At 43.1% G+C, this 26,490-nt stretch overlaps 1 protein-coding gene across 3 annotated transcripts; it reads left to right on the plus strand.

The window, feature by feature from the left end:
- Positions 1–607: 607 nt before the first annotated feature.
- On the plus strand, positions 608–25,349 carry Wbp4 (WW domain binding protein 4). Of its 3 annotated transcripts, XM_028878725.2 has the most exons (10): positions 608–760; positions 1,238–1,310; positions 4,122–4,184; positions 4,268–4,391; positions 8,791–8,976; positions 10,512–10,558; positions 11,150–11,225; positions 14,538–14,728; positions 20,284–20,462; positions 24,996–25,349. In XM_028878725.2, coding segments are annotated over exons 1-10 (1,149 nt in total). In that variant the 5' UTR covers positions 608–758; the 3' UTR covers positions 25,204–25,349. The 3 variants fall into 3 exon arrangements, with proteins under 3 accessions (XP_028734558.1, XP_037064261.1, XP_028734550.1); XM_037208366.1 differs by lacking the exon at positions 608–760 and having other exon boundaries at positions 832–1,310; positions 24,979–25,349; XM_028878717.2 differs by lacking the exon at positions 608–760 and having other exon boundaries at positions 911–1,310.
- Positions 25,350–26,490: the final 1,141 nt, after the last annotated feature.

A 26,490-nucleotide genomic window follows, 5' to 3' on the forward strand; every position in this document is an offset into this window, starting at 1 on the left:
CGAGCGGAGCGCGCGGGCGTGGCGGGGACGAGGTGGGGGGGGGGACGGGCGCGGGCCAGCCGCGCGACTGGAAAGTTTGGGGGCGAAGCCCAGCAAGTCCGGTGCGGTTCCCGGACCCGGACCCCGGACCCGGCGGCTGCGCCTTTCTCTCTCTGCCCGATCAGGTCCCGGGCTGCAGTCCGGTCACAGCGCGAGCCGGGCTAGCGGGCAGAGCCGAGGGCGGCGCCGTCTGTGGGAACAGCTGCGCGCGGCGTGGGAGGGGCGGGCGGAGTGGGGCGGGGAGCGAGCGGGGGGCGGGGGGAGGCAGAGGCAGAGGCGGAGGCCGAGCCCGTCGGCCGCGAGCCCGCTGCGCGAGAGTCGGAGGTGCCGGGTCCCGGGAGGAGCGAGCACCGCGCGGCGGGATGGAGCTTGGCTAGAGGGAACCCTCGCGGCGGCCCCGCAGCAGCAGCTCCGGTCCCGTGGCGCTTTCGTCCCCTTCTGGGTGACCTCCACCCCTTTATACCGACCCCACCTCTCGGGCGCCGCCAGCCCCGCCCCCCTTGGGGGAGGGGGAAGAGGAGGCGGCGGCGACGCGGAGCGCGCGGGTGCGCGCGCGCGCTGGGACCGGGCCCTCGCGGCTGCCGTAGCCGGGCCGCGGGAACGCCTGGGTCCGGGGAAACGCGGAGGCCCGGGAGGTCCCGGCACTCGCCGCCGCCGCCGCCGCCGGCCGAGCAGACGGGGAGCGGGATCGCGGGGCTACGCGCGGAGCCGGCGTGGTCATGTGAGTCGGGTCGGACCTGAGCCGCGCGGCGGCCGCGTGCGCCCTCCTCCTCCTCCCGCCCCTCTGCGCACCCCGGGGCCGCCCGACCTGCCGGGCCGGTTCTCCGGGGAAGACGCGGCCGCCCTTTCAGCCCCAGCCGGGGGACTCGGGTCCCGCCCCTGCCCCGCCGTCCGTCCCGGGGGCCCGGGCGGCGCTGACGCCGCAGATGTCCCCGAAACAAGTGAATTAGCTAAGCAGGGAAAAGGGAAATAGCTTCCTCTGTTTCCCTCCTTCCTCTCTGGGAGAAGCGAGGAGGAGAAGCAGCCCGAGATTACCTTGCGGAAAGCGGTTCCACGAGGAATTTAGCTTCGCGTAGATAAATAAAAGTGCTTTGCTAAGACGAAAGCCGTTGGGCAACTTTCTATCCCAAATTTTACAGAGCATGACGGTTCTCTTCCAATTTTTGGATCAACTGAGAGTTGTTTTTCCTTTCTTCAGGGCCGACTACTGGAAGTCACAACCAAAGAAATTCTGTGATTACTGCAAGTGCTGGATTGCAGACAACAGGCCTGTATGAAATTTCTAGTAAAATATTCATGTGACATGTTGCTTTCTGATCTAAGTACAGTTTACAAACCACTTTCATGGGTAGTGCTCCCGATTTTTCAAAACCTAGGAAGATTTCTTTTTTTGATTTCCCCTTATGAAAGCTAGTCCTTCTCCTCTTCATCAATCTAACTTTGATTTCAAGGCCTAATTATTTCTGTGGCCTTCGAGGAAATGGAACGTGAGTGGGTAATCTCATCCATGTTTATGGAACTCCTTGACTCTTTTTAAAAAAAAAATCGTACTTTTTCTTTTATGTTTCTTGTTCTCCATAGAAATTTGTAAGACCATCATTGTCCCCTCTCAAGAAATACAAAGATAGCAACCATAAAACACATTATGCTTATAGCCTAGCTCCAACTTTTTTTTTTTTTTTTTTTTTTTTTTTTGGTTTTTTCAAGAGATCTCTGAGATCTCTGTGTAGCTTTGCGCCTTTCGTGGCACTCCCTTTGTAGCCCAGGCTGGCCTCGAACTCACTGAGATCCGCCTGCCTCTGCCTCCCGAGTGCTGGGATTAAAGGCGTGACCTAGCTCCAACTTTTAAAGCAAAAAGTCAACTGGCTTTCTTCCCTTTCAGATCTGTCCCATACAAACATACTATATTAAAAACCAGAATGTGAGAACTGGAGAGCTGGCTCCACAGTAAAAAAAAAAAAAAAAAAAAAAAAAAAAAAAAGCACCTACAGCTCTTACAGAGGGGATGGGATTCCGTTCCCAGCACCCCATGGCCGCTGGTAACCACCCGTGACTCCGGGTTCCAGGTGATCCCACAGCTTCCTCTGACCTTCACTGGTGGCTGTACTCATGTGGTGCTTTTGAGCTTAACACAGGCGCACACATCCATAAAATAATGTTTAAAAAAGTTAAGTATTTTGCCAGGAAGTAGTGGCGAACGCCTTTCATCCCAGCACTGGGGAAGCAGAGGCAGGCGGATCTCTGAGTTCCAGGCCAGCCTGGTTTACAGGAGTGAGTTCCTGGACAGCCAGGACTAGGCAGAGAAACCCCGTCTTGAAAAAACAAAACGAAATCAAACCAAAAGCAATGGTATTTTATAAGTACATAACCTTTTTACTTGGCAGAACTATGGTGCACAAAGGAATGCTGCCGTCTTTTGAGCTCTGTTCCCAGCTCAGTAAACACTTGGAAATCACCTCTGAAGTCTTTGGCTTCAAGGAGTATTGCTCTTTTGTTTTGGTCTTTACTGGTTGTTGCTAACGAGTGTGCATATTTTATCTGGCTTAGACTGACCCTTACTAAAACTGCCATGAGCTTTTAAAACCACACAAATTAAAAAATGACCCATCCCTGGAGGTTCCTAGGCGGTAAAGCCAGTTTTATGAGTTACTGAAAATAAATTATCTTTCCAGAAGTTTGTCTGCATCTCCCTAAGTATCTAGTAATTTAACTGTTAACTACAAACCATAATCAGTTTTGAATGGTCCTTTCACATGGTATTCTTTGTATGGTGTATCACCTGTAGGTAACCCGGTATAGGAACAATAGATGATTGTTTGCTTTACAAACTCTCACTTTAATGAAGAATTCATAGGAGTCTATTAGAATAGCTTGGTTAATGTGTCATACAGAATTTAATTGACAACATTTATTTTAAGGCATTTTTCTGGGATTTTCTATTACTTACCATCAGACATCTATAATTTATTGAGAATTTCTGATTATTTAAGTAGGTCCCAGTGCTCACTCAGCCATCCATGTCAACACTTAATTACTGTTGCCCTTCAAAAGTTAACTCCCCCCCCATGTCTATACTTCATTGTTGCCATGTGCGTGTATTTTACTCCATCATGATGACAAATAGCACAGTTTTGTTTTTAACTGAACAGTATATCGTGAAGGTGTCTCCGTGTCAGTACATAGGGAGCTGTGAGCTTCTTGCCTGTGATAAAAGCCTGTGGGAATGGACGCAGTTCACTCAGCCAGTCCCCAGCAGACAGACTAAGATTGTTGCCCCACACAGTGCTGCAGTGAATAACCTTGTTTATTACATCACTTTGCACAATGTGAGGAATTTTTTTAAATGTGTGTGGGTGGGTGTAGATGTGTTGGTGTGCATGTTCCTCGGGGCGCAGGTCAAAGGACAGTGTTCCTGCAGGTCCTGGGGGTGGAGGCGGGTGGGCAAGCACCTTGACCCACAAGCCAACCTGCCCAAAGGAGGACTTCTTTAAATACTTACTTTTCTTAATGTTTTAAAGACCAAGTCCTCAAGGATATTCTTTATGTCTCTAATATAGCAAAGCAGAAAATGAAATTAGAGGCTTAGCCAGTTTGGACATTTGATGTTGAAAGGTAGTATTTTGTTGTTGTCGTGGGCTTTTGTTTATTTGGTGGGGTTTTGGGTTTGGGACAGCTTTATTGTTGTTAATACTCTCTTTTTGTTTTGAGATGGGTGTTACTTGAGCACATACCTTAAGCTGGCCTGGAACTTGAACTCAGGTTTCTCTTGCCTCATCCTTCAAAGTGCTCGGCTCACAGGTATTTGCCACTGCTCAGCTGAGACATACTTCTTCTTGAAAGTTGTTCCCCACACTTTGTCCTGTTAGTGTGGTCATCCTGGCTCATTTTAAGAACCAGAGAACATCTAGTGGACGAACACGATAATCTGCCTAGACCACTAGTGTCATTTGATTCTGGGGTCACTTTGCATTAAAACTAATCATTTTTATATTTTCTGCCATTTTAATCTTATATTTCAGCCCTGTATTCATAATATTAGTTTGCTGTGAGGTTAATGATGCTTTCCCTTTTCCATTTTCAAGAGTGTTGAATTTCATGAGAGAGGAAAGAATCACAAGGAAAATGTGGCCAAGAGGATCAGTGAGGTAATTCCAGTTGGCTCTTTGTTCATTTTCTGTGCGAATGCTGACCCCATCTCTCACCTTCACCTTCACGTGTTCTTACACAGATTAAACAGAAAAGCCTGGATAAGGCAAAGGAAGAAGAAAAGGCGTCCAAGGAGTTTGCCGCGATGGAGGCAGCTGCCCTGAAAGCATACCAAGAGGATCTGAAACGGCTTGGCTTAGAGTCAGGTAAGATATCAGCAAGATGCTTTAAAAGGAACATCACGGGGCGTGCTGAGGGACCTCTTCATTGTTTCCGTATAGGAGTTCCGTACTTGAAAATATTCTAGTGCTTTTCGTGTGTATCATAGTCTCATTGAGAATGTGGACTTTGAAGTGCTTATATTTTGTGCTGTTGCTATTGTTGTGGTTGTTTTGTTGTTGAGATACAGTCTCCCAGAATATCCTGGACTGGTCTTGAATTTGTGAGCCTCCTACCTAGGCCTTCGGAAATTAAAAAGCACGAGGCACCATGCCTGGCTTGTTTTGCTTTTTATATTATTTACTTATTTATTTTTATGTTGATGATGTGTGGAGGTCAGAGGACAACCTGAAAGGGTCAGTTTTCTCCTTCCGCCATGTGGGTCCCCAGAATCAACTCAGGTCAGTGGCAAATGCCATAATGCACCAAACCATCTTGCTGGCCCCATGTTTTGTTTTTAATGCTTTATCTTCTGACACCTTTATTCATATCAACCATACTACCTTTACAATTACCTGGTCCTAGCTCCAGCCTAGCTGAATGATTCATTTCCAAAACATTGAGGCTTCTCTTTTAGATACTCATTGTTACAGGCGCTACTCATTAAAAAAAAATTTAAAAAAAAAACTTGCATTATAATTATATATTTTCCACATGGCCAGAACTGAGTTGTATCTATTTATATGATTGGCTATATAATGAAGGAGTTGCCTTTTCCTGACAAATAGTCAACTTTACCTCAAGCTGCAGATTATTTTGAGGGTTTGAGTTATGGATGTTTCCATCTGGTTGAGTTCAGGCTCTAAAGTAGGAAGTTTTTGTGAGCTTTCCTCCATGACAGATTGTTTTAGTTACTTTTCTGGTAACAAAAAACCTGACAGCAACAATGTACAGGACAGACTGTCAGCTGTGGGTCAGTGTCAGAGGTTTGGGTGCACCCTGGCTGGGGTGGCACAGTGGTGGGTGCCTGAGATGGAAGCTTATTCCCACGACACAGACCAGAGGCAGAGGAGCAGGCCGGAGCCTGAAGGTAGACAGAAATGTAGAGGGCGGCCCCCGCTCACGTAGTCCGACAGCCAGGCCCCACCTCCTGAAGCGCCACAGCCTCCAGCAAGCTGGGAGCCCGGTTCCTCAACCAGGTATAGAGTAGATCTTGACTGTTGATCTCAGGTAGTGGTTCGGGTGGTCAGACAATTTGGATTTTTGCTTTTGTGAACCACTGACTTTATTGGACTTAACTAAACAGCATGAATGAGGAGTAACTTATAAGTGCATGGATGACCCCAGGACAGCTACATCATCAAAGACACACCCCATCATAGGTCTCTACCTTGGAGACTCTGCATCATGGAGGCTCTTTTCAGTTAACCCTTCACTGCCTTTTACTTCAGCATCTCCCAAGATCACCTGTTGGGAGGGGAGCTGGAACACGATGGAATAATAGCTAGAATCTAGGTGAGAAGGACCAGGCCCTTGAGTGTCCCCTCCCTCCTTTTGGGAAATGTCAGTAGTCCAGTACCGTCAGTATGTACTTGACCATCACTGTGTCAGTTGCTTGTTTCTTTCCTTGCTGTGACTGGATCAGGGTACTCTCTACTCCAGATAGTGGTGGTGTGATCACGTTGTACCCAGAGGGGAAAACACCACACTACACCATCTCCATCTCCTGGCTCTTACAGCCTTCCCACCCCTTTTTCTGAGAGAGGTTTCTTGGGAGAGGTGAGACGTGGAAGATCCCTTTCTGAGCCTTGAGTTGTCATGTGATAGCAATAGCCACTTGTTCTCGGTGGTTTATCCGGTTATGACACTCCCTTCAACACCACAGCTACTGTGAGAAGCTGTCTTCCGCAGCAAGGGAGACTGGAGCAGTCGGACGGTCGCTACCTGAGCAGCACCTTGTATACAACACAAGCCCCTGGGGAGGGCCTCCTGCTCAGTCCAGCCAAATGTCTCAGCGTGAAATGATACTCTTTAGTCTCTAATAAAAAGAACTCTTAATTATAGGTTTAAGCAAAATATTGCTGCCATTAAATAAAAACAGTTGTCAGCTTAATGTAGTCTAAATGTTAGTATTTAAGGAAAAGAAGGGGCATGTGGTTCCAAAAAGCCATTGATTTATTAGTGAATGAGAGTCTCACTGGTTAGTTCAAACTGGCCTCAAACTCACTATGTGATGTCGGACAGGCTCCCAAGTTCTGGGATTACAGCCATGCATCATTACACCCAACTGAACATAAAGCATTTTGAGAGGAAAAATCAGGTAGGTATCTTGGAGAAGTGTTAGTGGAAGACTTACTAATTTTATATAGAGAGATTAAAAGATTCCATTTCGGTGCCATTTTAAGGTGAATTTTTTGGTTTTTTGAAACAGGGTTTTTCTATGTAGCCCTGGCTATCCCTGGAGCTCTCTGTAGACCAGGCTGGCCTCCCAAATGCTGGGATTAAAGGTGTATGCCACCATACTCAGCACAGATTAATTTTAAATCTACATACAGTTATCTTCCTGTCCATGGTGGGGGTATTGGTTTGTCTGTTTTGATATAGAATCTCACTATATAGCTCTGGCTAGCCTGCAGCTCACTATGTAGCCTAGGCTGGCCTCAAACTCAAGGTAGTCAGGCAGGCTGGGATTACAGAGATGAGCCACTATGCCCCTTTGGGATCCTTTTGGATTATATGTATTATGTCTGTTAAAGATCTTCTCACACACACCCCTCTCCACACCCCTCCACCACCACCACCCCCCCACACACACACCATTAATCTCAGCACTCAGAAGGCAGTGGTGGCGCACGCCTTTAATCCCAGCACTCGGGAGGCAGAGGCAGGCGAATCTCTGTGAGTTCGAGGCCAGCCTGGTCTCCAAAGCGAGTTCCAGGAAAGGCGCAAAGCTACACAGAGAAACCCTGTCTCGAAAAACCAAAAAAAAAAAAAAGAAGGCAGAGAGAGAGACACACACGGGCAGATCTCTGATTCAAGGCCAGCCTGGTCTACAGAGTGAGTTCCAGGACAGCCAGGGCTACAAAGAGGAAACCCTGAAACCCTGTCTCAAAAACCAAAACAAAAAAAAAATGCAGCCTGTCATGAATGTATCTTTTTGTGTTTATTTTCCTCTGTAGGTTCATCTTCTGGGTAAGACATGTAGTATCAAAGGATGAATGTACTATATTATAGCTGATGACAAGCTAGCTGTACAAATGGTGGATCTGATTTACATTTTTCTAGAAATAAAAAAGTTGTTAACTGTCATTGGAAATATTAGCCATCTTTTGAGCAGAAAGCAATGAAAACATTTTTTTCACATTTATGTATATACCCATAGATGATAATGGAGATTCATCAGACTTTTCAGTATTAATCTATAAAAAGAAACTATATTTATTTGCATTTCTTTGAATATTAGTGAAAGAAAATATTCATTCTCTGAATTGTATGTTTTCTGTTAGGACATTTGATTTTTAACAAGTCATTATTAGGGACATTAACTTATTTGTTGTTACTTTTTTCATTTTTCTAGCCTCTATGTTTTTGCTTTTTTTTTCCTTTTCATTTTGTTATACAAAAAATGTAACCATGTAGTCAAATTTAACAGTATTTTTAGTGCGTGGGTTTTTTTTTGTTTTTGATTTGTTTGCAGGTATTTTTGACCTAGAGGGCTTTTGTTTCTCTAGAGACAGGGCTTCTCTATGTAGCCCTGGCTATCCTGGAACTCACTCTAGTCCAGGCTGGCCTCTGCTGAGAGTGCTGGACTAGAACGGGCACCACCACTGCCCGCCTTGACCCGGGATTTATAAGGGTGTGAGGAAGCGAGAAGCCAGTGGGAAGCAGCTTAGTACCTTCACCTTCGTAGCTCGTGTGTTGGTGTGTCCCGGTGTTCTGACACGATTCCCCTTGTCCAACACTGGCCTTCGTTGCTCTGGGCAGGGATACCTGTTCTTTAGAGTGAGTTGTAAATTGTTTTGTTTGTTTTCCTCTTGGTGTGCTGAGATCAAACCTACAGCCCAGGGCATTCTTGGTAGGGGTACCACTGGGTCACACTCCTCAGCCCCTAGGATGACCTTTAATGTGTGAATAAACTAAATAACCCGTACAACTACAATTTTTTTTTCCACTCCCCTTATATAGTCTTCCACGATTGTATCCAGACAACTTTATTATAATGTGTTTCGTTCCCAAAAACAATCTTGTCAAACTTTGGTTTTGTTTTTAAAAATTGTTATCTAGACTAGTCTCAAACACATAAGTTGTTCTGTCTCAGCCTCCTGAATAGTTGCTTCCTGAGTAGCTGGAATTACAGGCATGCGTCACTATGCTGGGCTTTGCCAGGCTTCTGGCTAATACAACATTTAAAAAGGTAAAGTTACCCCTCTTTATCTTTTTTCCTAGACATTTCAGAGCCAAGTATATCACCAGTGACCAGCACTGTCCAGCCCACGTCTACATCAACTCAACAGAAAGAGAAGAAGAAGAAAAAGGAAAAGGAAAAGAAAAAGAAAGACGCTTCGAAGGGTAGATGGGTAGAAGGAGTAACGTCCGATGGTCACTGTTACTATTACGATCTCATCACAGGAGGTACGCTGTGGAAGCACAGAACTACTAGAAAATCGAAAAACACAGCAGTTTCTGTATTGAGATTTTTAGTTAATATTGATTTCATATTGGCATATGTTAAGCAGTGAGAAACTAACTTCCTTTTTTCCACAAAGCTTAGAAAATTGTGCCTTTTGTTATGATGTATATACCCTATAATGCCAGCATTCAGAAGGATTACTACACATTAGAGACTAGCATAGTGGGATCCATGCCAGCTTGGGGTACAGAGTAAGACAAAACAAATAAAACAAAACAACCAAAAAAAAAACCACTAAGAATACCCTGCTCATTGCAAATCAGTGTCATGATTAAAATCTTGTAAGTTCCTAGCCAGGCATGGTGGCACATGCCTTTAATCCTAGCACTTGGAAGGCAGAGGCAGGTGGATCTCTGTGAGTTCAAGGCCAGACTGGGCTACCAAGTGAGTTCCAGGACTGCCAAGCCTACGCAGAGAAACCCTGTCTGAAAAAATTTAAATTATGGGGTAACTCATGCAAACAGTTAGCTGTAGTTGTAGCAGCAGACACATCAATAACCCTAGCACTTGGGAGGTAGAAGCAGGAGGACCAGGAATTTAAAGTTAGTCATCACTTCTGAAGTGCTGTCTTAGCATTTGTATCCTTGGCAGAATTTATTACTCCATAAGTTTTTGGGTTTTTTAATTTCTATTTTATATGGGTGTCTTACCTGTATATTTTAATGTTTGTGCACCATGTGTGTGCAATGTCCATGGAGGAGCAAAGAGGGCATTGGATCCCTGGAACTGGAGTTAAGATGGTTGTGAGCTGTCATGTGGGTGTTGAGAACCAAACCGGGTCGGTCCCCAGGAAGAGCCTCTGGTGTCTTAACCGCTGAACCATTCCCCCAGCCCAGTAGTAATGATTGCTAACAATTTATTTGCTCTGAGTCTTAAGTGAAATGAGTATTGTAGTTCAACAGTAAATCAACCAGAAATAAACACTTGGGGTGCATCTCATCCACAACCAGGAGGCATAGGGAGCGAGCAAACTGGGAATGGTGTAGGCTTTTGAAACCTCCAGGTCTCTACGTCAGCAACACATCTCCTTCAAGAAGGCCACACTTCCTAATCCTTCCCAAGTAGTTTCACCAACTGGGCACCAAGTGTTGGAATATATGAGCCTCTGGGGCCATTCTCATTTAAACCACAATAGGCAATGCATCTCACAGAAGAGTTAAAGAGCACATGGAGATGGTCAAACAATCACCTACCAAGTAGAAATTCTCTAACCTCGGAGGAAAGTCCTGCCCAGCCCTAGTAATTACTGTGGAAGTTTCAGTAACTCGTGACCATGCTGCCGTTCTTCTCGGTTATGTAACATTCAATACATGTATTCTGTGCGGCACCACTAAGGGTATATGTTGTTTCTTTTATTTTTCTACTTTGTAGTGTTTTGTGCATAGTAGTGACTATCTTGTAGATTTTTACCTAGTTAAATTTGGGGGATTTGTTTTATTTTAAAGCAAAATTATTTTACAATATATTTTGTTTTAAGCATCTCAGTGGGAGAAGCCAGAAGGATTTCAAGGGAACTTAAAAAAGGTAACTATAACATATTTATGGTGTCTTTGCTTCATTCTTTTAAGTGATTGCCTCCTAGGGTGGGCAAGTTCAGAGTTCAGAGTTGGGTAGCTGGTCGGGTTTGTGTACCAGGGATTGCTCCTAGGGCTTTGTGAATAGCCAGCATTCTACCCCTGTGCTAAACAAATTCTGGTGGCTCCTAGCTTTTTGTGGAGTTTTGTTAAGCAAATTTATTTCCAAATAAGCAGTTCTCTTCAACCCCCAGCTTGGCCTCCTTCTTCCTATAATCCTTCTGTTAGAAGGCTGGGTAGAGAAGGAACAGGAATAGCTCTATCAAAAAACCCTCTTTAGGATACATATTGTTAGTCAGTTGTAGTTGTTTCTTGTTTACATGTCTGTCCAGCTGGATTCCTGGCTTAGAGAGATGAGACATGCTCTGTCTGAAAGTTAGTGGTGACTAGAAAAGCAGGCTGTGCTGCATGATCTTTATCACCGCTCTCGACTCGCAGGTGCCAGGTGGAAAAGAAAGAAAGGATAGCCACATTTGCCTTAGTTATTCAGTAGCTAGCTATTGTCATTATTCTCAGTGTACTGTTTTTTCCCTCCTATTAGACAGCAGCAAAGGCCATTTGGGTAGAGGGCTTAAGTGAAGACGGTTACACCTATTATTATAATACAGAAACAGGAGGTGAGTGTTATCTTTGATTATTTTAACTTAAAACTACCCAAAACTGCATGTGAGACAATATATCATCCAGACTTGGAAACTGTAATATAATAATCATTTCTGTACCAGGTATTATATACTATCTTTTATAAGGGATACTTAAAAGATTTCTATTTATAAAATGTACTATGCATCAATGTTACTCTTTTTTTTTTTAAATGGATTTATGCTCACCATATGTGAGCCTGGTGCCCAAGGAAGCCAGAAGAAAGCATCAGATTTCCTGGAACCGTAGTTATGGATGGTTTTGAGTCACCGTGTGGGTGCTAGAATTGAACCACCCTGGTACTCTGTGAGAGCAATAAAATGAACTGTTGAGCTGGGCGGTGGTGACTATGCCTTTAACTCCAGCCTCAGAAGGCAGAGGCAGGTGGATCTCTGAGTTTGAGATCAGCCTGCTCTACAAAGCAAGTTCCAGGACAGCCAGAGTTGTTACACAGAGAAACCCTGTCTCAAAAAAAAAAAAAAAAAGAATTAACTGCTGAGCCAATTCTCTATGTCTGCTTAATGTTCTTAATTAATAAGGCATTTGCAAATTTTAAAAAATAATCTTTAACTGTCTAATATTACTGGATCTTAGGATTGATGTAATAATTTCCCTTCTAAGTACCTGTGGTTGTCACCTAGTTCAACTTTTGTCGTGGTAAGGATCAAATTTGAGACCTAATGCCTGCTTGCTCATGCTCTCTCACAGAACTACACCTAGACCTTCACCATTTTCTTCTTTTAAGAAAACAAAACTGGGGCTGAGGAGATGGCTCAGAGGTTAAGAGCACTGGCTGCTCTTCCAGAGGACCCGGGTTCAATTCCCAGCACCCACATGGCAGCTCACAGCTGTCTGTAACTCCAGTTCCAGGGGACCCAACACTCTCACACAGACATACATGCAGGCAAAACACCAATGCACCTAAAATAAATGAGTTAATTAAATAAAGAAAACAACAAACCTGGGGCTGGAGGGATAGCTCAGCTGTTAAAAGGCTAGGCTCACAACCAAAAATATCAGAGTTCAGTTCCCAGCACCCACGGCTGTCCCTCCAGTTACCAAAAAAAGAATAAAAAGAAAGCAAACAAAACTGAGCTGGATGGTGGTGGCACACACCTTTAATCCCACTGCTCGAGAGGCAGGCAGATGTCTGAGTTAGAGGGCAGCCTGATCTACTGAGTGACTTCCAGGACACCCAGAGCTACACGAGAAACCCTGTCTTGAAAAACAAAACAAACAAAAACCTTGTATTAGAGATGTTGTTTAATTGGTAGAGTGTTTGCCCGGCATGTACAGAGTCCTGGGTCCAGTCTGTAACATTCCATAAATCTGGGTATGGGACTAGGAAAATGACTTGTTGGGTAAAGTGCTTGCTGTCCAAGTATGAAGGCCTGAGTTCAAATCCCCAGCACCCCTATAGCAAGATGTGGAAGCAAGCACCTGTAACCCTAACACTGGGTGAGCAGAGACAAGCAAATCCCAGGGTTTGTTGGGTGGCCAGTCTAGGTTCAGTGAGAGACAATACCCTGAAAGATAAATAAAGTGGAGAATTGATGGGGAAATGTACCGGAAGTAGTCCTCTAGCCTCGACATGCAAAAACAGAGGCAAGCACACCCCCACATACATGGACACCTACAGGCATATACCATACACTTCAAAAAATAAAAAACAGGTGTAATCAAACATGCCTGTAAACCCATGATGGGTGGAGTCAGGAAGACTGGGTTCAAAGTACATCCTCAGATGAGGAGTCTGGGATACATGAGACCCTGTCACACAAAGAAGAAAAAAGTACAGAAAGTCTTAGAAAACCACAGAGTTTCTCATATAACCACCCTTCAGTTCAGTTTTTGGTGTTCCTTTTCTGGCTTTTTGAGACTATCTCAGCCTGGCCTCCAACTCAGTAGTTGGCTGAGTAGGACCTTGAAGTCTTGGTCCTCCTGCCTCTGTCTCCCAAGGGCTTCAATTACAAGACTCGGCCACCATATCCAGCTGGTCTTCAATAAATAATTTTTTTATTTACTGAATAATTTCTTGTTTCTTATAAATAATTTCTTGTTTCTCCCAGCATACATCATATGTTCAGGTATATAAACAACAGGACTGAAGAACAGAAAGAACTGGGGGCCCAGACAATATTAAAACTTGACCATGTTCATGTTGATATTTATGACTATGAGCAATAAAGTAATGTTGCCATTTGGGTAGTTGAAGTTCCTTCAATGAAATACCCTCAGGTTTCTCAGCCAGTACCACTGGGCATCCTTCCTTGTCAGGCCTCACACTTAACTTGCTGCCATCAGCCTGGCTCTTGTCTGTGTTTCTAAGTCTTATTTCCCAGAGCCCTATAGTGCGTCTTTTAGGAAGAAATGGTCTTTACCCTTTCAAACAGATACGCATTCTGCAGAGTGAGAGCAGTGTTTCTGTACCATAGAAGTGAAGTACTGGGTCTTTATAGAGATCATACAGCCTGTTAATGTGATAGGACTTTATAATAATACAAACCTAACTTGGATGCACAGCTTATTACCAGTGAAGTCACTGAGCCTGTGGTCATTCTTCAGAAAGAGGACGTGTTCTCTGGGCTTGGGCGGAGTTCACCCTGATGGGTGCAGTGAGCAGTCACACTCTCTCTTGTTTACTTGTTTAGACAGGGTCTTATTTTGTAGCCCTGGCTGGTCTGGAATTCACCAAGTAGACCAGTCATGTCTTGAACTCACAGAAATCATCCTGCCTCTGTCTCCTAATCTCCTTCACTCTTAAGATTGTCTCAGTTGGATAACAAATTGTATAGTTTCTCTCCTTTTCACTAAACTAAAAGTAGAGACAGACAATTAGAAAGACTTGAATGTCTCTAGATGCCCAGTGAACAGTAGATGGCGGTAGAGTTCAGCCAGTTGGGATTCCTTTACTGGGAAAGTCATGTATTCAGTTCATCACGATTGCAAGAACCCAGGCAATCTTTGTGGTAAGTTTCAGGAAATGCTCTGTAAAGTCATTCTCAGTATGTTTCTTGAAATTGTTTTCAGGTAAACTGGAGATTTTTAAAACTATCACCCACTGCCCACGCACCTCATCTAGGGTTTGAGTTAGTAAATGCAGATTGTCCTGTTTTCTGAATAATAAAAAAAAATGAGAGGTTTTTGAGCTCTTTTCTTGATAAAGTGTGTATATGTGTGTGTATGTGTGTATAATGTATTTAATAATTCTACATGATAAAAAAAGTATTGTATTGCTAAGAAGTATTGCTAAATAAGTAATACAGTTATTAAAATGTGTTGAGCAGAATCCAAATGGGAAAAACCTGATGATTTCATTCCACACACTGGTGATGTGCCGTCAAGTAAGGAGAATGAAAAGTCACCTGACACCCTAGAAGACTCCAAATCGTCAGATTCTCACAGTGATTCTGATGGCGAACAGAAGAAAGCAGGAGAGGCCTCTGTGGAAACGAAGAAACTAGTAATCAAGTTTAAGGTAGGTTCTTGCTTCACTGTTTACAGACATTTGTCAGGTTTATCTTCCATGGTTTCTTTTACTCCTGGCCAGCTCATAGCCGAAAATAGGAAACAGGAAATCCAGAAAAAGCAATTCATAGTTTTTAAATTGTATGTCCTTCTGAATGTCATGATGAAATCCGTTGGAGTGTATTTAGGCGTGTGTCCATTGGAGATCTTGAAATGAATCACTCAAATTAAGGGTGAGGTCAACTGTATTTGCATTTGGATAAATGATTGTACCATTTATCCTTCAGAACCTATTTTAAACTCTCTAACTTTTTTAAAGATGGGACCTCAATATGTAGCCCTGACTGGCCTGGGACTCATTATGTAGACCAGGCTTGGCCTCAAATTACCAAGAGCTCTACCTGCCTCTGCTTCAGGAGTGCTGGGATTAAAGCATGTGCCATTTATTACACCTGGCCTTAAACCTTGTAACTTTAAGAAGCTCCAATGACATTCAGAAAGCTGTTTGGCCAGTGACAGACGAGAAATAGAAAGGTAATAAGTAGGAACTACTTAGCAGTACTTTAAATCTCAGTGTAGGAGAGCTAGCGAAGGAGAATAACTGGACAATAAACATTCATTTAAGGTCACTTGTGGGGGTGTGAGGACAGATGTGGGGGACAAGAGGTGTTCCAGAATGCCAACATGGAGACTGCATCAAGAGTTAGGTCTGCTGTGCTGGAGAGGTGGCTCAGCCGGTAAAGATGCTTGCTTCTAAGCCAGAGAACGTTAGTTCTAGCTCCAGGACGCCATGTTGGAAAGAGAGAACTTACTGTTTCCCACATTATCGTCTGACCTTTGTACCCTAGTCAAACCTCATCCTCCACACACCCCACCCCACACACAAATGTACACATACACACACATACATGCTCGAGAACATGCACAAAACCTGGAGACGAAACAACAAAAACCAAAGTAGTTGGGTGTGTGTGTGTGTGTGTGTGTGTGTGTGTGTGTGTGTGTGTTTTAAAAGGGCTATGGGGATGGCTTGGCAGTAAGGCACTTGATGGCCTGAGTTTAGTCCCTGAGTCCCACATGGTAGAGGCGGAAGGAAAGAATTGACTCCTACAAGTTGTCCTTTGACTTCATGCTTACCAACACACACACACACACACACACACACACACACACACGTAACATGAATCTAAAAAGGTCTTATTAATAAAAACAAACCCAGATCCAGGTATTGGGGTGAACACTGAAAGATCAGAGAAGCCACAGCTTTCTCACCTCACCAACTTCTCAGCCGATCCTGTTTCCTCGAACTGGAAGCCTCTGAGTCCTCACGAATGGATCTCAGCTGAACTGCTGCTAAAAGCTTAAAAGCCTCTTCGAGTGCTGGGATTAAAGGTGTGCGCCACCATCGCCCTCCCGTCCTCTATGTTTAATATAATGGCTGTTCTGTTCTCTGACCTCCAGATAAGTTTATTGGGGTGCACAATATATCAACCACATACATTCACACACACACATAAATAGTAAAAATGAAATTTATAAGAAGTTTATTGTTTTGTTTTTCGTTGTTTTTTTTTTTTTTTTTTTTGGAGACGGGTTTCTCTGTGTAGCTTTGGAGCCTGTTTTGGATCTCTCTCTGTAGACCAGGCTGGCCTTGAACTCGCAGAGATCTGCCACCACTGTGTGTGCCACCACTGCCCGGCAAGAAGTTTAATTTTTTTTAAGGAAGTAGAAAAGGAGGAAAGAAGTTTGTCCATTGAATGTAGCAGTTAGGAGTTCTCAGTGCCCTTTTAAAAGGTCAACCAGCTGTTTTGAGTAGCAGAACTCACAGGGAGTAAAAAAAGTAGTTTATACTTTAGGTATGGTTTGGCTAAGACATTAAAAAATAGAAGTTGAGCACTCACATTTAATCACAGCACTTGGGAGGTAGGCAGACAGATCTCTGAGTTTGAGGCCAGCTGGCCTATATACCAAGTCCCAGGCTGGCCAGGGCTACTTGGTGACACCTTTTCTTTAAAAAAAGAAAATGGATTGAAACCTGATGGCTAAGTATTGACTGTGATAGACTTTTAGAGGGAATCCAAAGAAAGAAGAAAAGACATCAATAAGAAGAGGTGGGTAGATTGGTCTTGAATAAGAAATAAACTCATTTCATAAGAAGGTTAGCTTTTTGTTTTCTATGAGGAATATGACTACAAAAAAATAGGAACCAGCAAAAAAATGAAATCATCATGCCATTTATTTATATTTTGATTATTATTATTGTGTATGTGTGTGGTTAGGACGTACTTCTAGAAGTCAGAGGACGACTTTGGAGTCAGTTCTCTCCTTCCACAGTTATGTGCTTACTAGGTTTTGTCAACTTGACACAAGCTAGAGTCGCCTAGGAGGAGGGACCTTCAGTTGAGGATATGCCTTCCCCATTGTGGCTTAGCTTCATGGTGTTTTCCTAATTGCTGATTAATGAAGGGGCAGGCTCAGCTCCCTATGAGGAGTGGCACCTCTTGTTTGGTGGTCCTGAGAGGTCTAAGAAGTAGATAAACATGAGCCTGGGGACAAGCTAGTAGGCAGCTTTCTTCCATGGTTCCTGCCCTGACTTCCCTGGGTGATCAGCTGTGAATGGGACATGGAAGCCCAATAAGCCCTTTCCTCCCCAAGTTGTTTTTGGTCATGATTTAGCAGTGGTAAACAATACCACTGCCTGTGAGGGGCCAGCCTCCAGGCAGCACGAGGGTATGCAGAAAAATCCACAAATGCGGTGAGGGCTGGACTTTATTCTACCAAAGGGATATTAGGAAGAAAACACGCATTCTGGTGGTAATTTTCTCTTTTACTTCATCTTAAAAAGTCTCTTTCTGGAAATCTGTCTCCACACAGCTATATTCTTTACATACAGCTATATCTCTCTCTCTCTTTAAATACATACATCTCTTCTTGCACAGCCATATATTTTTATATACAGTTACATCTCTTTATTACATTAGCTCCACATCTCTCTTCTACACACATTTCTTCTCTCTACTCTGTTAAATTCCTTCACACACTACTAGACCATTCCCTCACTCTTTACTCTCTCACTCACACTACTCTCACACTTCTTACATCTCTGTCACTTCACCTCTGCAGACTCAGCTACATCTCCTTTTCAGCACACACACACACACACACACACACACACACACACACACACACACACTTTCTTAACAGCCAAACTCTGGACAATTACAAGTTGCATATACAGGGTCCGACCCATTCTCATAACACATGAGAAGTCACACGGTTTCTTTCAGGCTAGGGAGGTCACACTGACCAGCCAGTGAGTAACACTTGGCCGTGCACATAGCTGTAAGTGGTCAGGGTTCCCAGACAGAAGATGACATTGTAATTTAGGACTTAACCAGTAAACAGTTGGCTGAACCTCAGGTGGTAGGGTACATGCAGAAAGTCAGTACTGCAGGGATTATGTCTACCAAAGTTGCTTCATTCCTGTCCCATCTTGATTCAGCAATAAACACCTGGGAACTTGTCTCTGCAAGGGTAGCTAGTCTGTTTTGAATTTGTTCTAAAGTCTAAAATTAACTGTCTTTGTGACTGAGAATACTGTTGCTTTCCTGGGTCAGTTATAAAAAATATTCTAGTAGTATTTTTATTCATCAGAATTATACAACTTAAGCAGAAATCATCTTCCTGACCATCCACAGCTATAAGTGTGCCCAATAGATTGAATATATACATGAGATAAACACACAAGCAGTGGGAAAACACCCATAGCAGTTCTTAGGGAAGAAATGTAGTGGCACATGAGATAAATTACAGACAGGAGCAACTGGTCATTTGCAGTCAGTGATCCCATGGTCCTTGCCAAGTGGGGCTTCCCATCATCTGGTGGGTCCACCTGTTGAACACTAGTGTCACCTGCTGTATACTCCCATGGCCTCAAGCAAAACTAATACATGTGGATTCTAGTGATTGAACTGAGTTATTTAAACTTATGTGGTAAGTGCCCTTAGCCTCTGGGCCCTCTTACTGACCTTTACCTTCACCTTTTAGCCTAAGTTGTCTCATTTCTAAATAAGTGAATATTATTAAGAGTAAGGAGCTTTGCAGGGAGTGGTGGCGCATGCCTTTAATCCCAGCACACAGGAGGCAGAGCCAGGCGGATCTCTGTGAGTTCGAGGCCAGCCTGGTCTACAGAGCGAGATCCAGGACAGGCACCAAAACTACACAGAGACTCAAAAAACCACACCCACACACACACACACACACACACACTAATTAATTAATTAAAAATAAATAAATAAATGATGTGAGGGTGGTTTTCTGCTTGTTTGGGGTTTTTGGGGGAGGGTATTTTTTATTAAGACAAGGTCTCTAGCCCAGTCTGGCCTTGAACCTCTTTTGTGGCCAAAGAAGACCTTGAACTTCTGATCCTCCTGCCTCCACCTAAATGATAGAATTACTGTAATATACCACCTGCCCAGTGTATGCTGTGCTTGTAATTGAACAACCCAGGCCTTCTGCATGATAGGCAAGCACTCCACTATCTGAGCTACATCTCCAGACTACAGCTCAGTATTTTAATACTAGGTGGCTGAAACAGTGAAGGTCAAGATCATTGATTTTGGAGCTAACAAGAGTAAAAGCCAGAGGATTTATTATGAAAATCATGTCTGGGGATGTGGAAGCATGTACCTTCCATCCCAGCACTTGGGAAGCAAAGACAGGCAAACGCTCTGAGTTTGAAGCCAGCAGATCTACACAGGGAATTCCAGGTCAGCCAGGGCAACACAGTGAGACCCAGTCTAGGGAAAAGGGAACAAGAAAATCATGTTGCTGAGCATGGTGACATATTCTGTTGGTCTTAGTACTTGGGAAGCTAAGATGGAAAAATTAGAAGTTCAGGTCCAGCCTGGGCTACATAGGAGATGAGTTAAGAGCCATTTGTAGAATACAAAAGAAATTCCAAGCAAGCTACCCATTGATGTGTAATTTGCAAAGAGGCTGAAAACCCAGTACACGTGTAGTGGACACACTAAAGTGTGGAAAATGGGTTAAAGGGCTTTCTTAGCCCAATGAAGATAATGTCGTAAAGAACCAGCCCCAGGACTTCTGTGGGGACTGCTTCTGTCCCATGGGGCAGTTATGCTAATCCCACCCCTCCCACATCCCTGAGACAGTTTCTCTGTGTAGCCCTGGCTGTCCTAGAACTTGCTCTGTAGACCAGGCTGGCCTCGCACTCACAGATACTCTCCTGCCTCTGCCTTCAGAGTGCTGGTAAAAGGCACGCACCACCACTGCCTTTATATACCGTCATGGTACATTTTTTTAAAACATCATTAAACATAATGCATTAAAGTTTTATACATAATGAAAAACCTGATTAAGTTCTTCCATGTACATTTATTGTGTTATGTGAAAACTTAAACCATTAAGTGAATTATTATTATTATTATCATCATCATCATCATTATTATTATTATAAGACTTTCTAAAGAAGTTAAAGAAATTTGGGGATTGACTACTGTGGTTTTACTTGAAGTGTGTTGTTTATTGGCCTTTGCATTTCAGGAAAAAAATAAAAGTACTGAGAAAAAAACTGAGCCAGAAATACAAAAAGAAAAAAGTACCCCAAAACAGAACCCATCAAATACAAACGAAGAAAAATCCAAAACTCCTAACAAAACTCCTAAGAAATCAACGAACCCTTATGGGGAATGGCAAGAAATTAAACAAGAGGCCGAGTCTCAGTAAGTACCTACGAGGTCATCCACTGCTGTGTCCAATCACCTCAGCCCATTGCCCTCAAGAATCTCAAGTCTCCTGTGCTGCTCAGAAGTGTAGCTCTTTCTTACAGTTCTAGAATGTTTTTAATTTTAAAAGATGAAACAGTGGTTGTTTTAAAACAAGTTAGTGATTTTTTCAAGTGATTATTTTGTTTCCTACCAAAGTATGACCACATTCATATTCTCATCATTTTTTATCCAAAAAAACAAAACCAAATACTTGCAGTAAATACTTTGTAAGATACTTTAGCTATAGAATGTGTTTAAAGGCAAAGAAAAAGCTTTTGCTCTCTTATTCTCTTGAAGTGTCCTACTATACAGTAAGTACTTGACAGTGTTTTTTTATATGAGTGTAGATTTTGTTCTGGTTGGTTTGTTGATTGATTGGTTTGATTTGGTGTTTTTGAGTCTGATGTAGCCTCAGGCTAGCCTTGAACTCCTAATCGGGCCCCACCTCATGGCTGCTGGTACTAACAGGTGCTAACATACTGCTATACCTGACTCTATACTGCAGAGTTTTTAAGCTCAGATTCTCATCAGCAGAGAGTTGATTATTGGTGGCCTTGGAGTCCAGCTCCGAATGCCACCTCCAGGGTGTAGGGCAGAAGCCGCAGCAAAGTGAAAGGAACTTAGATTTTTCTGATCTGAGGGTTACAGAAAAACTCACATACGTGCTGTTCCAGTCCCACCTCTTTATTGTTCTACCCTAGTTCTAAATCTTTCAGCTCTAATCCTTCTCAGCTCTCCCTCCATCTCCCTACACACATTTACAACAAACTTTTTGTAATAAAAAATGTAGAAAGGCTAAATCTGAGGGGGAGAGTAACCATGGCAATGCCCATTTTCAAGGTTCCTGGTGTAAGATGTGACCTGAAGCCGGGAGCAGCGTGCCAGATGAGACAGGCTGCAGAGAGATCTGCACGGAGGGCCGGGTCTTATCAACCAGACTAGCAATCAGAGAACTGGCATCGTATCTTACATTGCTTTGTGTTAATAACCTTGGTTAGACGTCTGCAACTCTGACCTTGTGCATCTCTGTAAAGTTTTGAAGTTATGACCCATTTACAGAAACATTCAGTCTAGTTTGAAACTGCTCTGAGGTTTCAAATCAGCAAAATGTATGTAGCTTGTTGTAGACTGGGGAGAAACTGTTGTTTTCTCATGTTATTCTGAGCTAAAGGAACAAAGCAGACTTCTAAGTGTCCACAGTCTCTGTGGGACAGCAGACCCAGCCATGAAGCACATCCTAACATATCGTCCATCTGTCAAAATTACACAGCCCAACGAGAAGTCATCTTCCTGACCACCCACAAGTATATGTGCCCAACGATGTAAAACACATTCCCAGTGGGCTGTGGAAAGAACCCCACAGCTGTTCCTTGTGAGGAGGTAAAATGGTGGTACATGAGAAAGTTACAGACAGGAAACAACCAGTCATTCACAGTCAATGACCCCCCAGCCTTGCCAGGTGGGGCTCCCCATCACGGAGTCCCTGGTGGGTTGACCTTCCAAACACTAGTTGACACCTGTTGCATACTGCCGTGACCTCTGGTAAAGCCATTGCCACCAGCAGCTCTGTAGTTTGTCGACAGTTTAACACAGTTGTACTAAAGATGTTACCTGATTTGTTTTACTGCTTTAACTGCCTAAATGAGTTTTCTTTTTAGAGGCATTTATTTTACCAGGTAAGTAAAAATCGCTCCTTGGCATGCATTTTAGTATTTTTTTTAAGCCTTTAAAGGAACCTTCCAGGTGAAGGGGGAAAGGTGTGTGGATGAAGTAGATATTCTTTAAAACACTGCTTTGGAAGGATAGTGTAGGATGGATGCTTTTTATGTACTTTTATAGTGAATTAGTTCTTATTAAAATTCTTGGCTGAGGGTGGGGTGCACATCTATAGCACCTTGGGAAACAGAGGCAAGATTATCTTCAAAAGCATGGACTAGAGTGAGATTCTTATCTCAAAAAGCTATCAAAACCCAAACTACACCCTGCTTTTTCATGAGAAGGCTGTACTTTTTTCATAGGAGAATAATACAAGTACCGGGCAACTCTGTATACCAGGCTTTACTCCCCAGCTATGACAAGGACATTGATGCCTATCCACGGGAGTTACTGTTCTTGTCACTTCAATCAGGAGGATGGTTTTACACCCACTTATGTCTAATATGAGAAAGGATTTGGGGTGGACAAAAGGACATCTGCTCCATGAGCAAGGAGAAGAGACTGGGGGAGAGGTTACAGCCGAAGCCTGAGACAGCAGGAGAGAGGGGGAGCTAAAGGAAGGAGGGCCTGTGAAAGCATGCTTTGTTCAGAGTGTCAGCGTCATGTCTAATAATTGTCCTAAGTCAGCATCTCCTATTTCAAAATTGATACATCTTTCTAATGCTAATTAAATTTCAGGCTAACTAGGCCATAGCAAGCTTTCTTGTCGGATTATCTTTGGACCACCAGTCTGCAAATAAAGACCTGGGGACCTATTATTAATTATGAAAGCTTGGCCTTAGCTTAGGCTTTTTTCCCAACCAGCTGTTATAACAGTTAACCCATATTTTTTAGTCTACATTCTGCCACGTGGCTCGGTTACCTCTTCTTGGTATAGCACATCAGACTTGCTCCGAGTCTGCTGGCGAAATCACACACCTATATTCCTCCTCCCGGTTTCTCTCTCTGCCTGGAAGTCCCACCTATTCACTCCTGCCTAGCTATTGGCCATTTAGCTCTTTATTAAACCAATCAGAAGGCCCCTTAGGCAGAGACACCTTTACAGTGTTAAAAAAAAAAAAATTCCAAAACACCAAGCAGTGTTAATATGTGATGGATTGTTTCCAGCTTCATAAGTAGATTGACAGAGTTTCTTTCTTTCTTTCTTTCTTTCTTTCTTTCTTTCTTTCTTTCTTTTTTTTCCTTATTTTCTTTATTTATTTAGATTTTTCAAGTAGATCAGACTGGCCTCAAACTCACTAACCTAGTTTAAATTAAATTAAATTTAAATTTAATAACAGCTAAAGCAGTCCTGGTTAACTTTTATCATGGACCGGCTCTTACTGTCAAGCTCATCACTAGTAATTCTGAATGAACATACCTGAACTCAGTGGTTCCTAAAGGAAAGGCTAATAAAACAAATGCTGATGCTGATGCTGATACTGGGAAGAAGAGAACAGATATTACAGAAGAGCCAGAGTACGAGGAAAGTCTTTCTACTCCAGCTGCCTCATGCAGTGTCTGGTGTACAGAAGACACCAAGTGTAGCTATCATAAAATAAAATAAAAGCTTTTATTTATTTAGAGATTCCTTAAGTTGTTATGGGTACTTAGTGCTCTTGAAGAGGACCTAGGTTTAGTTCCCAACATCCACGTGATAACTAACAACCAACTGTAACTCTAGTTCCAGAGGATCTGACATCTCCTTTCTGACTTCTGTGGACACTTCACACATGTGATCTCCAGACATACATGCAGGCAAAACATCTATCATACATAAAAAATAAGATCTAAAGGGGGGAAGCACATTGTCAAAACAAATGAGATTCTTCATCTCCCATCTCTGCCTTTCTCTGTTTGCCTGCTTTACTCTCTATTACTGAATATGATGGTCTTTCATAGACTAGTTGACTACCTAGGGCAGTGATCCTCAGTATGCGGGTCATAACCCCTTGGGGGTTGCATGACCCTTTCACAGGGGTCGCCTAAAACCATTGGAAAACACAGATATTTACTGAAGATTCCTAACAGTAGCAGTGAAACTAATTTTATGATTAGGGGGGTCACCACAACATGAGGAACTATATTAAAGGGTCACAGCATTAATAAAGTTGAGACCCATTGGTCTGGGGGAGAGGGTACTGGTGGGCTCATGTTAAGCAGGGAACTGATTCCTGGTCTAGCCAGATTTTTTATGACTTACCACGTGGATAGTTGGAGGGCTAGTTCTCAGAATAAAAAGATGCTAGGCAAATAGTTCAATGAGTGTTCCACAATAGGACATTAAGATTCCATTCTTTCCATCTTGTGTTATGTAAACCTTCAGAATCTCTGTCAGTCCATGGCAAAATCGGTCTCCACAGCTTCCCTGTTACCTGTTTATGCTTCATGTCATGTATGAGCAGAGTGTTTTCTAAGATGCTGTGTCCTTGGTGCAGCAGAAATAGAACAAATGAGACTTGTCCTGGCACATGTCCACCTCAGTCAGAGTTCAGTGTGTTGAGACTAAAATCAGTATTTTAAATCACCTAGAGCTAGGCAGTACACAGCTACCCCAGGACTGGAGGTCTGGAGGCCAGAGGCCAGAGGCTCAGGAACTCAAGGTGACATTAGGGGCTGCAAGGTGAGCCAGGACTACATGAGACCCTGTCCCAAAAAAGCCAAAACAGGACAGCGTAGTGTCCCCGGTGACCAGCTTCTGATCCATTGAGAAGGTGCTTCAGTGGCTCGTGGTCTATATCCAATATTTATCTTAATCTGTCAGGTTAGAGTTTAGTTTTCTTTCTGTTCCAGGGAAGAGGTCGATTTGGAACTTCCAAGCACTGAGAGCGAATATCTGTCAACTTCAGAAGCCGCTGCTGGAGAAATCAAAGTGGTATTTAAAGAGAAAACAGTCTCTTCTCTGGGAGTTGCAGCAGATGGGGTGGCTCCAGTCTTCAAAAAGCGAAGAATTGAAAATGGGAGATCTCGGAATCTGAGACAGCGAGGGGACGATGAGTGACTGTAACGCCTTTCCTTTGACTGCTGTGGACAGAGGAGACGTGCCCTTTCCAAGCTTCTCTGTTTTGAGTACTATAGTGCTGCAGTTTACATTTATGCTAAGTGTATTTTATGTGAATCAAAATAAATCTTTTCATGTGAAATTTATTTTTGTTCCTTAAATGGAAGCCTACCACATTGCATTGTAATACAGTGTATTATATTCAATGTCTAAAATTGCTGACTATATGATAATTTAAGATGCTATGTATCTGTTATTTAAAACATGGGGAAGACTCTTGCTCTGTTCTTACTCACATGAGCATACTTGTCCTGCATTGAAAATGCATTCTTTCTGCACACTGAAATTAACCTGTTACCTGAGAAAGAAGAGTCAGACACACAAGTGCACAGCCCCGTGGCAGTTGGGTTTGGATGGTCCTTTGAAGCCTGGATGTAGAAAAGTTGACATATCAAGTTAAGACCAAAGACCAGAAGCAGGAGCCACTCAAGTGCAGAGCGACAGCTGGACCAGGAGTAGAAAGCTATAGCCGCAAACTGTGGAAGCAGTTGAACTTGGGGCCAAGGATCAGGGAACTGGAGATAGTGCAGCTTCTGCCGTTCACTTTCTAGAACAGTCCTTGCCTGGCCAGGCACTTTTCATAGCCCTGGGTCCATTGGAAAGTTTAACTAAGGTAATGTAAACAAAAGGCTTGAACTAAAACAGATTTCATGGTCCACTTAGATGCTGCCCATTTTCTGGTTACATTTCTTAAGTAGAAATCTCATATTCTATTTGAAGTACTTCCCTTTATTACTTTTGCATATTTTTAATTATATTTTTCATAAGTCGTACAGTATGTAACTTCTGGTAGCAAATATTTGTCTTTTTACAATTGCTAGTGTACATGTAAGAATAGCTTATTAAAAATCATAAAAAGTAAATACTGGGGTCATTTTTTTTCTAATATGGATCAAAGTTGCCTTATCATTGGCAAAATAATATTTGGAGATTAATCTTTGCAATTATTCAGGCCTAAACTTTCCATTTTGTAGCATTTTTTATTTTATTTTGTGAAAAGAGTCTTGCTGTGTTGCGTAGGCTGACCTCAAGTCCAGATCCTCAAGCCTAAGAGTATTCAAGAGTCCTGAAATTAGCAGGTGTACCATCACCCCTGAATGTTTGGTAGTTGAGTTATTGTTCTTTGACTGGGGTGGCCAAGGGTTTGAATCAGGGTCTCCCTATGAAACCCAGGCTGCCTTCAAGCTTGCAGTTACCCCCCTGCCTAAACCTTAGTGCTGGGATTGC

The sequence above is a fragment of the Peromyscus leucopus genome, chromosome 9 (genome assembly GCF_004664715.2).
Source record: "Peromyscus leucopus breed LL Stock chromosome 9, UCI_PerLeu_2.1, whole genome shotgun sequence".
In the NCBI taxonomy this organism is placed as follows: Eukaryota; Metazoa; Chordata; class Mammalia; order Rodentia; family Cricetidae; genus Peromyscus; species Peromyscus leucopus.